This window comes from Coenobita brevimanus, chromosome 57, assembly GCF_032717465.1.
Source record: "Coenobita brevimanus isolate Jiangsu-jjx chromosome 57, ASM3271746v2, whole genome shotgun sequence".
Taxonomy (NCBI): domain Eukaryota; kingdom Metazoa; phylum Arthropoda; class Malacostraca; order Decapoda; family Coenobitidae; genus Coenobita; species Coenobita brevimanus.
In genome coordinates this window covers 18,061,239-18,075,916 of record NC_137010.1, presented here as the reverse complement: position 1 = coordinate 18,075,916, position 14,678 = coordinate 18,061,239, and the positions used below count along the sequence as shown (strand labels likewise).

General features: G+C 40.6%; 1 protein-coding gene across 1 annotated transcript in view; it reads left to right on the top strand.

Annotated features, from left to right (window-relative positions):
* Nucleotides 1-14,678, top strand: part of LOC145401914 (uncharacterized) — a 74,223-nt gene that overhangs the window by 23,750 nt on the left and 35,795 nt on the right. Inside the window, exon 5 of the mRNA XM_080274020.1 lies at nt 11,548-11,720. Within this exon, the coding sequence (XP_080130146.1) occupies nt 11,548-11,720 (173 nt within the window). The remainder of the gene's footprint in view (nt 1-11,547; nt 11,721-14,678) is intronic.

Below are 14,678 nucleotides of genomic sequence, written 5' to 3'. Positions count from 1 at the left end.
CCTCCAGCTCAAAACTCTGCTGAAGGGTTCGTGATTTGAGACAAGAGAAGAGATCATGACGTATGCGATGAAGCACCTGCAGGTGATACTGAAAACCGACTTTGAAAAATGATTCAGTTAGTGGAAAGAACGCTGGGCTATGTGTGTCAGATCAGAAGGAATCTACTTTGAGGGGAATCAGTCTCCTTGCTCAACAGGTTAGCTATTTATTTTTTTTAGGGCCTACGGTCATATACTTTCTATACAGACATCGTAATGCTGACTTCGTGGGTGCAGTATGTGAGGGAAGGCATGTGGAGATTGTCAGGTGTTAAAGGATTGATCTTGCTGGTGAGTCTCGAGTATGTGGAGGAATTTTGTTACTTGGGTGACGTTGTGTGCTGGAGGTGGGGCTGGAGCTAGCTCTTTGGCTAGAATGAGGAGTGGTTGGAAGAAGTTCCGAGAGCTCTCCCCTCTTCTGACATTGAGAGGGCTCTTCCACCATGCTAAGAGATCTTTGTATGTGGCTTGTGTTAGGAGCGTAATGCCATATGGTAACGAGACCGGGCTGTAAAAGAAGAGGATATTTGCAGGCTCAGACTTACAGAATTGACAATGATTATGTGGATGTGCTATGTGTCGTTGAATGCGAGGCTTGGGAGGACTAGGTTCATGATGGAAGAGTTAAAAGTAAGGATGGGACTGGAGTGTATTGGTGTTGTGATGAAGGGAGGTAGATTGAGATGGTTTGGGCATGTGGAGAGGATGAATTATGACAATTGGGTGCAGAAAGTGAGAAGAGTTAAAGTTGGGGATAGGGTTGCAAGAGGCAGACCGAAAAAGACCTGGAACGAAGTCATAAAGTTTAACCTCAGGGACAAGGGACTGAATAGGGAGGCTGCCCATGATCGAGCAGCATGAAGAGCTGCCATTAACCTGTTACCTGCTCTATACAGCCTGGGCTGTCCCGAGTGCGACTGCTCAATACAGCCCTGGCTGCACAGGTGAATTTTGAATATAGTGCCATGGTGACCAAGGCTGACCCATGCAAGCATGTTTGAGCCTTTAAAAAAAAATAAATAAATAAATACATTCCAATAGGGAATCAGACACTCTGATGTTCATCCATGGCTTTACCAAGTTAAATATTGAGCTAATATATTGTTACTATATGCTTTGGTGTGTGTTCTCTTAATTTCTAAGACAAAATTTGGCCTTAGGGAAATTTCATTTTTACTACTATGTCTGTGCACCATGGACACCTCCAAAAAACCACCATGCGCAGTTAAAGGGTTAAGTGACCTAGGCTGACAATCATGTTGGAGCAATTCTAAATGAAATGAGAACCCCCTTTAGTGGAGTTGGAGCGTGATATGGCATTATCTGAAAACAGGGCCTTGGCTGAATTATGATGGATAATTGGGGGATTAATGTGTACATTTGTTCCTCAGCTTCCTTGGTTATCATTTACACCATTACTTCTTTACAACAGAAATGGAAGTTACTGTTACTTTGCTGCTCCATTACTTATATTAAATAAAGTAAAAAAAAAAAAGAAAAATCATTGATTTCATTTTATTATATAAAAGTAGCATCCATCCCTCCATCATCCAATCCTACTTTGCCCCGTAAGGAGCTTATGAACCCAGGGCTAGGTAAGTTGGTCCTGACATTTAAGATGAGAGTGACCAGCCTCACTCATTCCTAAGTGGCAGTACGTGAGCAATAACCCCAACCATCCCTTGGATATAAACCTTCACTGGCTCAATCCGATTGGAGCGCCACAATCACCCACCAAACCACAAGGCATCATAATTTGGTTGTATGGTTACCACCCAGCATAGTAAATAGTTTCCTGGTGTACAGGAAACCATTTGGCTTATCACTCAGTGTAGAGTCACCCACAGGCAAAAGGAAGAGAAAAGAAAGAAGGAAAGACAAAAGAGGGAGTGTAAAGTCACCTGTAGGCAGAAGGACAAGGAAAGAATGAAGAAAGAAAGAAGAGGAAGGAAGGAAAGGAGGGATGAGAGGGAAGGGCAGACATCTAAGAGCAGCACTACATTGAGTGAGTGGAGAGTGAGCACCCCCACCTAGTTACTTTTATTAAAAAAAAAAAAAAAAAAATGAAAGTAACAAAGGGAAGAAATACAAAAAAGGTTACAGACAGAGATAAAACTATCACTAGATGTCGTGCTCACTGCTCTGAGTCTGACAATGACACTGTACTTATTCTGGTAGTACTGGTACTGGCACTATTGGGTGGTGGTGGCTGGTGGCCCAGTGGTGGGATGACCTTGTCCTTGACCTTTCTTTATGTCATCTGTGTCCTTGGCATGCTGGCAGTTGGTCTGTAATTAAAATATAAATATATCCATTACATTTATTGTGACTTGCACGATTGTGCAAAGTAGTTAACATAAGTACAAAAACATTTTAAAAACAAGTATACTAAATAGTCTCTTTTAATATTTTTTAAAGTTTTAATTATTTAATGTTATTATATTTTAGCTATATTTTTAACACACCTGCCCTTAGCCCTACCACAATTAGAGTTTATTAGTTACTAGTTACCCACCATATCAGTGATATCATATCACACCAGCACTGCCAACATACTACTGGAGTACTGGCTACCACCAGTACCAACATTGCCACCACAGCGAAGTTTCAAGTTACCAGTACAGGTTCTTCCACAACGTGACACCAGAACCATTCACCAGAATCACTGGGACCTAAATAGTACCACAACTACCAATACCACCACTACCACTACATATGTCAATACCACCACCACCACACCACGACATCAGTCAGTCAGCCACCACTCAGGCACTCACCACCTACCACCATTAACGACACCACACCAGTGACACGACCTACCAGGCTACCACCACTACCACTGACCAGCTTAGCAGCTACCACCAATACTGGTTAGTAGTTACTAGTACCACCATTAGTCCACTATCACTACCAGGTAGCAGCTACCACTACTGCCATAACCACTACTACCACACCAGGCAGCTACCATAACTGCTATCTACCAGTACCACCAGGCACCACTACCATGATCCTACTAGTCTACCACCTTCCACCACTACCAACACAACTACCACAGTTACAGTTGCCACCACACCACACTACCAAAACCACCTACATGATACGTCATCGAGACTACCACAACTACTACCACGCCATTGACGCCACGTACCAATCAATAATAAATTTTACATTATTTATTTATCTTGAGGAACATGAGACTCTAAGGTGGCATCGGAGAGGGTGGCTCTCTTGGCTCTAAGGGCATCCTTGCCATTGGAGAAGGTGGTGCTGGAAGGGATGGCTGTGTTGTATCTGGCAAAGACACGCATCAGGGCTGGCTCCTTGTGAAAGGGCATGTCCTTCAGCTTGTCATCCTTCTTCCAGATATCCTCCAGCCAGGCCTTGACCTTGTCCTGTGCCTTGGACTTGGTTGATTTATGGATGCTGTTGGTGTGCTTCAGGGAATGCATCATGATATCGTCAAAACTGCGTAAAATCTCCAGAATACAGCTAGATTTTTAATAGCCAGATGTGAAATATTGCCATTAAATAGAAGTGAATATCTCTAGATCTAGCGAGAAAACCACTAAATTGGCAACACTGGGTACCGTGGCGGGTGGCCGGGCACTGCTGCACATGCGCATTAGGCTGGGCTCCTCTCAGCTTCATTGTATCAGCACATGCTATTCGCTGTTGGTTATTCAAGTGGCCAATAGCTTGCATCAATACAGATGAAGTAGGCAAAGCAAAATGTAATCAAAATGTAATGGAGTAACGTAGCAAAAAGTAACGGGGTAACAGACTAGGAAAATATCGGAAGTTACTCGGTCCGTTACAGAATAAAAATAATATAACGAGTCCATTACTCCGTTACTCAAAAATGTAACTTCGTTAGTAACGGAGTAGCAGAATAATAGACTGGTGCCCACCTTTGGTGGTAATCATAGGGGCATTTGTCTTCTTAGTGTAATAGGAAAAGCATATGGTAGAATACTTATTGACAGAGTTAGGGAAATAACAGAGGAATTAGTTGGAGAAGAACAGGGAGTTTTTGGGAAGGGTAGAGGTTGTGTAGATCAGATATTCATTCTTAGATCTGTAGTGGAAAAGTTTCTAGAGAAGGGAAAGAAATTGTATGTGGCCTTCATGGATTTGAAGAAAGCATATGACAGGGTGGATAGACAAGGACTGTGGAAAGTACAGTACAATCCCAGTAAACCGGGTGGCTTGGGGAATTTACCTTCCCGGTTACAGATTTTTCCCGTATTTCTGATTTTCAAGTCAAATCTATGCAAAGGCTATCACAGCAGTAAATACAGTTCAGGTACTCACCAGTCACATTAGGGGTTACACTAAGAGATTCCGCCTGAAAAACTGCCTTGTAAACACACCATGGTCATAACGCACGTGTGCAATGTCTAGCAATTTGCAGTACTGCATTTTGCACCGGTCCATTGTTTACCGAATTACTGTATTCATTATATGTACTGAAATTGAAAAATAAAATAAAGAAATAAAAGCTTGAACATTTATTAGTGAACTGATGATGTGTTAAGACTGCACTGTAGAATTATCATGACACCTGTGCCCCCACGTGAGTTTGTTTACATTTCCGACTGTTCTTCTTCTTCCCCACCTGACCTTCATCACTCCACCCCTCACCCGCCACTCAGCTGTTTTGCAGAAAATAAAATAAATGATGTATGTATGAAATGCAGGCATATTATTTATTTATTTTTCTTCCAACAAAGTAAACTTTCATTCCTATTAACATTTATATTCAGCCATTAGTGTTTTACAATATTTGCCTTTTTCAAGTCTGTAGCGTATGTCCAGCTTCTGTTTCAAGGTAAGCACGATACTCTTATGTTTAGTTTGCACTTTAGGCATTTTGGAGTGTATAAATTACTGTCTATCAAAGGAACACAATAGCAAGAGAGCTTGTTTACTGTCTGGTGGCAAAACGCAGAGTGGTGATTTTTGGAGGGTGTGGAGGATGACTGAATTCAAGTAGGGGAAAGAGGGGGAGAGGAGGGGTGGTTAAGAGGATTTGCTAGGGATTTACATTAGCCGGAAATGCCTTCATCTCGCTTTGTCTGACTTCACCCAGCCTCGCGTGACACAATCAAACGGCGGTTTGGCGGTCCATTCAAATTGGCGCACAGTTATAACTTACTGACATTTTTACCAGCCCTTGAATTTTCCCGTTGTTCTGAGTATTCCGTTTGTCTGGATACCGGATAGCTGGGATTGTACTATACTGAGAATATATGGAGTAGATGGGAAGTTGTTGAATGCTGTAAAGAGTATGTATGAGGGTGTTAAGGCTGCAGCGCATGTGGATAGTGAACCGAGTGAATTTTTCTTTTTGAAATTTGGATTGAAACAGGGATGTGTCATATCTCTATGGTTGTTCAATGTGTATATGGATTGGGTTATAAAAGAGATACAAGGTGGGGCAGTGGATGTTGGAGCAGCCCTAATGGGAGAGAGCAATGTTTGGAAACTCCCTGTACAGTTGTTTCCAGGGTTGTATGATTTAAATCAAGCAGATTTAAATCAAATGATTTAAAAAAATAATCCTTGATTTAAATCAAGATTTTATTTTTACAGGACAACAATATGCAAGGGAAAAATAAACAAAGAAAACACATCATCTTAGCTGACTGTTTAATTTCTGATCAAAATACAGTACAACATACTGAAGCATTTCCTTCTGAATTTTCTTTAACATGATAACAAAAAGTTCAACATTCTATTTTTCTCACACAAAGTTAATAATAATAATAAAATTAAATTAAACTCAGGAAGTCCAATAACTTTTTTTCATAATGGACTGAACTTATATTCTAAGCTATTTTCCCCAGGCTCTGATTTAAACAAGAAAATTATTCTAGCCTGCACTTAAATCATATAAGCAAATTAAAAACATCATACTTGGCAGTTGGCATAATTTTATTTAATAGAACAGAATTATTGATTTGTTAGAAATTTAAAATCTTTTACAAAATCAAAGTTTCTTATTTCCTGTAATGATATACATATCTTTTTGGTTATATGAGGTATCCTGATCCTCATTATCATCATCATACGAATCAGCAGTGTGTGCACTCATGGTTTTAAACGAAAACACAAGTTTTGCTGCTTTTTCTGTTCCAAGGCAGTTCCTCAATTTTGAATGTACAAGTCCATAGCTTGAAAAAACTTGTTCAGTGCCTGATGATGAAGCAACTGCAGATAGTAGTTGCTGCACTGCTGAAATGACATCACTGTCCAATACACTTGAATGCGACTTCCACTATTCAGTAGCTGACATAGTCTTGGTCACAGAATCATTGGATTTAAATGCATGGAAAGGTGGGGATTTTGCTTGAAATTTCATAATGGTTGGGGCAAGTGAGGGAAATTTTTCACTGGCATATTCCATTGCAGTATTTACTTCTTCTTTACTCAGTGCTTTTCCTTGAAGAGAAGGATGAATCAGGTTGTGAGAAGATGAGCTTGTGTTATTACTTGATTATATCTTTTCACTGCATTCATTGCATTTTTGTCATTAGTGAAAGATGTGAATAATCCTTTCCAAATGAGCAGTTGTACATTCATCACTCTGTATTTTGTCTAGAGCCACAGCTATTGGCTTTAGTCCTGCAAGTAGGTCTTCTGCTGACCGCTTTAGTGAAAGGTTGGACACCTTGTCTCAGACTTTGATATCAATCTTTTCCCTATCAATTTTACAAATTTTCCTGAGAGCTGGCCAGTTCTTTATATATATCTTCAGGCAGTTACATATTGTGTTCCATCTAGTGTCCTGAGGCATAACAAGATGTTGACCACCTTTCTGTCGGTATCTTTCTTAGGCATAGTGATTGTTTTGAAAGTAGTTTGCAATGTAAACCATGTGTTCTTTTATATTACCAATTTCCAAATCATGAGCCAAAAGATTTAGAATATGTGCAGTGCAGCCATATGTTAACAGTTTTAGTTCATTTTCTTGATCTAATTGTTTACTCATCTTGTTGACATTGGTGCATTATCTGTTACAACACCACCAGCCTGACAGCCAAGATCTTAATGTTTCTGAATTGATTTTGTGACGTCATCAAGATATTCAGCTGTATGAGGTTGGCCACTTATGTCTGTCGTATCCACTAGATATATATGGCCATATGAAGTTGTCACGGTAACACACATAATTGGCTCATTGTGAATGTTAGACCATCCATCTAATGAGAGAGAGAGTTTCATTGATAAGTTCTTTAGCACATTTTGCATATATATATATATATATATATATATATATATATATATATATATATATATAGTGGTGGGTGGGGGCGCTCACCATCCACTCACTCATTGTAGTGCTGTTGTTGGGTGTCTGCCCTTTCCTCTCCTCCATCCTTCTTTTCTTCCATCCTCTTCTGTCTCTCTTTCCTTCATTCTTTCGTCTTCTTTCTGCCTGTGGGTGACTCTACACTGAGTGACAAGCTAAATGGTTTCCTTAATACCAGGAAACCATTTACTACGCTGGATGGTAACCATATAACCAAATTTTGGTGCCTGGTGGTTTAGTGGGTAATTATTGCGCTCCAATCGGATTGAGCCGCTGAAGGTTTATATCCAAGGGGTGGTTGGGGTTGATTGCTCATGTAATGCCAGTCAGGGCTGAGTGAGGCTGGTCACTCTCATCTTAACTGTCGGGACCAACTGCCTAGCCCCGGGCTCCTACTCTCCCACTAGGCAGTTGGTCCCGACATTTAAGATGAGAGTTACCAGCCTCACTCATCCCTAAGTGGCATTACGTGAGCAATCAACCCCAACCATCCCTTGGATATAAACCTTCACCGGTATATATATATATATATATATATATATATATATATATATATATACACATATACACACAGACACAAGGTGCTACGCAAAAGATCCAGTAATTTGAATATTGTAGGAAAATAAGTTACCTTACCTCCTAGTTCACATTGTTGCCTTCGAAGTAGTCCCCTTGGGCATGTATACAGTGGCTCCAGCATTTTTTCCACGAGTCCATGCATCCCTGGAAGGCTTCAGGTGTGATGGTCTTGAGCACATCCTGCGATTTTGTCTGTATCTCCTGAATCAAGTCAAATCGACGCCCTTTCAGTCGTAATTTCAGCTCAGGAAACAGGAAAAAGTCACAGGGGACAAGGTCAGGTGAATAGGTTGGGTGGGGACGGACTACCACGTTAGTGGAAGCCGGACAACGATTGATGTGTGGGCGGGGGCATTGTCATGATGCAGAACCCAGTCCTTGTTCTTCCACTGTTCTAGATGTTTGTGGTGGATGTTCTTCCTCAGACGCTGCAAAACTTCACAGTAAAACTTTCCGCTGACAGATTGACCGGGTGGGATGAATTCCTTGTGAACAATCCCTCGGATATTGTAGAAAGCAGTCAACATCAACTTGATATTGCTGCAAACATAACACGCTTGATTCGTCCTTCCTTGAACTGCTTATACCAGAAAAATGTTCTGCGTTGGGACATGGCATAATCACCAAAGACATGTTGAAGCAACCGGTGAGTTTCTGCAGCTGTCTTGTTGATCTTGAAGCAGAACTTGATGCAGGTTCTTTGTTCCATGAGGTCCTCCGTTGCAAAACCGCCAAACCACATACACATCATGTTACAATAGTAAGCATAGCTCAACAACACGTCCACTCACAGACACGACCGGGGCCACACTGATGCACAAGGGGTGCTGGTGACTCCTCTTAGCGGCAAAAGGCAAAACTGCAGACAGTTAGCTCCCTCCATTCAAATTACTGGAACTTCTGGGTAGCACCTCGTAGATAGATTGATATGTTTCTCCAATTCCCCCCCCACCACCACCACCACCACCACCACTACCAGCAAAAATTTTTCAAGTGGCAAATAATTCTTGTTGTCTTCTTTTTTCCATGGGGATTGAAAAAGTTTTATTTGCACTGAAACTAATTCAACTAGAGCAGTGATTTTGGGGGGGGGGGAGGGGGGTAGCCTATTTCTGGAACTCAGAAATTTTCTTGGCACACTGCTGCCAGTGCCAAACCAAAATCTGAGAAAAAGACACTTAAGTTATAGTGCTACAAAAATTTATAGGTGCTGTCTTGACCCTTACATAAATCATAATTCTTTCGCTTGTTAACCCTTTAACTGCGGGTGTCATCCCTGAATGACATTGCAAAAACTGGACCAAACCGTGGGTGTCATTCTCGAATGTTTGTGAATATTTTGAATACCGCGCGTTTTTTCCGTGCGCCAATTGTTTCAAGGGAGAGTAGCTATTAAGTTCTTTCACTCCAGCCAACCCCCACCTCCCTCCTCCCACCCCCCGGGCCCCCACCTCCCACCCCCCGGGCTCCCCACCCCACCCCTGACCAAACACGCATCAGTATCTGTCCAGCTGTGTGAGTGACAATACCGCTGATGTGGCAGTGAAGTGCGGGCAATTACAGTGCCTTTTACCTGCCTCAGTGAACACAGAGTGGGTGTTTATCATATGTGCAGCGTTCATATATGTTTATAGTATTATTATCAGAATGCGGTTGGCATTTGGTAATGGTGTGTGAGCGAAAAATAGTGATTACAACACCGCTGATGTGGCAGTGAAGTGCGGGCAATTACAGTGCCTTTTACCTGCCTCAGTGAACACAGAGTGGGTGTCGTATGTGCAGTGTTCATATATGTTTATAGTATTATTATCAGAATGAGACTGGCATTTGGTAATGGTGTGTGAGCGAAAAATAGTGATTACAACACCGCTGATGTGGCAGTGACATGTGGGCAATTACAGTGCCTTTTACCTGCCTCAGTGAACACAGAGTGGGTGTTTATCGTATGTGCAGTGTTCATATATGTTTATAGTATTATTATCAGAATGAGGTTGGCATTTGGTAATGGTGTGTGAGCAAAAAATAGTGATTTTAGATCACTCACTTCTAATGGCACTGCCCATCCAGTGATAGTCAACGAAATCATGAAACCTACATCATTGCAAAGCCGAAGGTTAGTACTTTCTAATGGTACCTTATTTTTTGCTCTAGATTTATTTTGTGCAGAGTTATAAAGGTTTAAAGTTTGTTTACATTTTGGCTGGAACCCCCGCGGGAGAGGCCAGTCGGGGCAAAACAATGCCCGCGGTTAAAGGGTTAAAAATACCATGCACTTTACGTTTCCCTGTTTTTGCCACTTGAACATTTCTGGCATATCAGGTCACACAAGATAATGTGGTCCACTGCTGAATCATCCCGTGACCTACCAGTGGGCAATAGCCTATTGGTTGAGAACCAGTGACCTAGAGGAATGATATTGTACATACATACAATAAAAAAGGTATATGCACAAATTACAAGTATCACCAACTGCAGTATATTTCAAAACTGGCATTGAGTGATTGAAGTTTTCAGAAAATTACCATACTAACTTAGCAAGTATACTTAGATACCTGGATCATTCACATCCTCTTCTGATACTTCCATTTGAAGCTGCTAACATTTCTTTCTGTGAAATTTCATTCTTGTTACTAGACTCGGTAACTCAGATTTGCACTGTTTGAATTTAGCTCTCCATCCATTCCCATATTTTGAGGGGATTCTTTCAAAATACTGCCACACTGGATCACTTTTTCTACCAGATACATTAAGTTTTGTGGTCAGTGACATCTCTACTGTCTGACAGTTGGGTTATTAATGAGTGGTTAAGAGCCAAACTACTACACACTGTCTCAGTCAGGACATGTCCTAAACATGATGTGATCAGGTTAGAGAGAGTGATGGTGTAACACTGGCCAGTGGCTGATTGGCTGCAGGGTCAGTTCTAGGACAGGTTGAAACATGTTACCAGGTTAGTTAAGATGATGTAATATGATTCAAGAATACTACAGTATGTATTTTAAGCAAATATATAGAGAATATAAAGGTGTATATTCATATATTCATTTTAAAAAATAAAAAAAAAATAAGAAAAAGTTTTAAATTTAAAAAAAAAATGATAAAAAAAATCAACAACCTTGGTTGTTTGCAGAGGATATGTGTTGTTAAGCAAAGGTGAAGGGGAGCTGCAAGGCTTGGTGGATGAGTTAGGGAGAGTGTGGAAGAAACGGAATCTAAAGGTGAATGTTGGGAAGAGCAAAGTTATGGTCTTCGAGAGAAGTGAAGTCAGTGAATGTACAGTGAGGATGGATGAGGAGGAAATGGAAAATGTGAGTGCATTTAAGTACAGTATTGTGTATCATACATAAGACCAGTACCTACTCTCCCGTTAATGTCACTCATTACAAACACTTTATAATTTCTGGGCATTTCTCCTTCTGCTGTATAGTACTTCATCCAGTTCAACCCAAAACTTGTCTTTCTCTGTCTCATTTCTGTCATCAAACTATGTAGTGGCAGTCACTGCCACTGATTATTTTTATTATTATTATTATTATTTTTTTTTAATTATTATTTTTTCTTAATTATTTTTTTTTACACATATACTGTCTGCATCTAACGGGCAGCTGTTCCTTCAGACGACGTGTTGAGGACCCACAACAGACCCTACTGAATGGACTACAGGAGGGTGGACTGCACCCCTCCCCTCTCATGGGCCTACCCTCACCCCCAGTCCCTTCACCCCATCACCATTCCCCCAAGCGTCTGTCTCTTACACAGACCACCAACTCTGTTATGAATAATTCCAGTGGTGAGTGATTGAACTGCTAACTCTTTGTGAATTCCTTGAATGAGGTGACACATTTTATTGGTTTGTTCTTGCTACTTGCAGACAATTCTATTAATTATGGGGAAGACCTTTTGTTGTGAAGGGGTCATTGAAAACTCTTATCTAACCCCTTAACTTGAAAAGTATCTCGTAAACTGATTAAATCATCTGGAGGTTGCAAAAAGCAAAACAGGAAATACAGTGTGTCCTATAATCAAATGTCTGAACACTTTCAGTATGATATGCTTATATGTTGTAGTCTTCATATCTCCAGATGATTTTAACCCATTGAAGTTTAGGATGTCTTCATCATTTCACGTGTACAGTTTTCAGCTTACGAGAAACTTTCATGGTGGAAGGATGTGTTATAACCTTAATAATTATTTTCAATATGAGAGACATTTCCTAAGTTGAGTAAAGTTGTCAGGTAGCAGCAAGAGTAAACCGAAAAAGGACATTACCTGGATTCAAGGGGTTAATCAGCTTGGGAGTCTGTTCTTGATGAAAGTCTCCACCAAGTCTTTTGCTGTGATGATATCTTAAAAAGTTTATTCGTGCTCTTGCCAGACAACTTTACTTCAGAGGGAGACCTCGTGTAGCAAAGGTGTTAGTTTGAATGTTCTTTCTTTAAGTCTTCAAGTGTGAAGTCGAACATTATTGTCAGCCAAACTAAAATACCTACCCATTTTTCTGTCTATGTATATATCTATCTATTTATCTGTGAATCACAAGATGCCTTGATCCAGTTTGGGCTCGAATGGTAATGGAGCTAAAACTGTGTCTATATGTCGAGAATCCTCAGTGCAGGAAACGAAGGAAGTATATAGACACTCCATGGTTAGGCTAACTTAACCCTCTTAAGAGCAGGTGGTTTGAGTCGTTAGATTGTTTAACAACTTGTAAAGCGCACTATGACACGAATCAGGTAAAAAAAACATATCAAAATATGATTCATATTGGCGGGAAACTTGTGTCCTCCTTCGTTTGACACGATGTGCATCATGGTGCGTTGTACAGGATGGTATTTAATGACTTGATTGGAGTCCGTGCATGAAAGGGTTAACCCCCTAACCGCGGGGTGTCACTTTTGTGACGCTTGGGAGCAAGGGATCGTACCGCGGGGCATCACTTTTGTGATTCTGTATTATTTTGAATTCGCCCAGGCTTTCAAGTGGTGGCTTGTATCATCTATCAGTACTGCCAATGTCCAACACTAGTCAGCACTGCTAATCTCATCTGTACTCCCATCCATTGTTGACAATTTAACCATTTCTCCCCATTCCTGACTCCCCTCCCTACCCCCCCTCCATTATCCTCTCCTCTCGCCTGCCCGGCCGTGCTACGCTAAGTAAATCTTCCCTGGAATTTTCCACTGATTTCATCCATTGAAATAAGCCTTATGCCCTATTCTTATACCAAATAATATATACAAAAAAGAAATAAGGTAAGTGATAGTGCCATACACCTGGAATTGGCTAATTATCACCTGACAACACCTCACGTGCACTCGTTCGCTAATTTCGCTGTTTATTTCCCCTTGAAATATGCCGTACAATATATCTTCGTAACAAAAATATACAGTATATAAGAAAGGAACGGAGAAACCTAAGTGATATTTACATTCACCTGGAACTACCTAATTTATTATGTATTGTCTAGATTTCTTACCTTCATTTCATAGTGTATATATTTGCAGCTGTCACCACGCTGACATTGGCAGCATTGCACTCCCCCTAGGCAGCTAGGCCGCCACACTGTATTCAGTTTACTGTTGTCTTTCAAGGTGAAACCACATCGGATTCGTGCCTGTCTAATTCCGCCACTTTTTAACCCCATGCAAAGGGCCCTGTGACCTCTACCCCCTACTAAACCTCGTGTGGAAAGGGGTAAAGGGCTAAGTGACTGCTGTGGAATGTCAACTGGCTAATTTGTCAATGAAAATGATAGAGATAGTGACTACGATCTTTCTGGTGAGTAAAACAGTGCAAGTGGATGTGTAAATAATGTGTAAACAGCAAGTGAAACCAGTGAATGTAAATATAAGTGAACAGTGGAAAATAGTTTTATAAGTTACTGCAAGTGACAGTGCATAACACTGTGTAAATAAAATAGCAATGTAAATAATGTATAGTAGAACCCCCATCAACCGGCACTAATGGGAATTTGAAAGTGCCGGTTAAGTATTTCTACAGGATGTGAGAACTACTCCTGTGGGTAGGTTATTTAAACATTGTTTGGCACCCTACTGTATACCTAACACTCCATGGCGCCGTCCCACCACGTATTTCTACTGAGTTGAATGTTTGTATCACCTTGTATACCCAATATTTGTTGCTCAGATTTGGGTAAGTAACTATATTATTTCATTATTCTTAGCGCTGAGAAAAGTCATTAACCTCTTATCAAAAGGTAGGTCTGGAATAAATAAATGTTCACTTGCTGGAGCACACTATTTATTTAACCCTTAAACCCCGGGCATATTTTCGCCCGCCTTCCCGCTCACCTGGGCATAATCGCCAAATTTTCCTACTTTAAAAAAATTAACCAAAAAAAAATAATACTTAACCTAGAATAAAAAACTAGGTGTCAAATGAAAGTACTAACCTTCGGCTTTCCAATGGTAGTGTAAGTAGATCAGTAGGTAGACACCAGACAGGAGTGGGGGGTGGGGAAGGCAAGCGACTTGAGATCGCTTGTTACTGTCACACAAAATCGCTTGTACACGCGTTTCGTAATTTTGCAGCACAGAAAGGACTTACATACAAGTAATTACTAATTAGTAGGGAGATGCTGCTGATTCACTAAAGTAAATGTTCACTTATACACGCGTTTTGTAATTTTGCAGCACAGAAAGAACTTACATACAAATAATTACTAATTAGTAGGGAGATGCTGCTGATTCACTGAAGTAAAAGTTCACTTATAATTATATCACTCGGT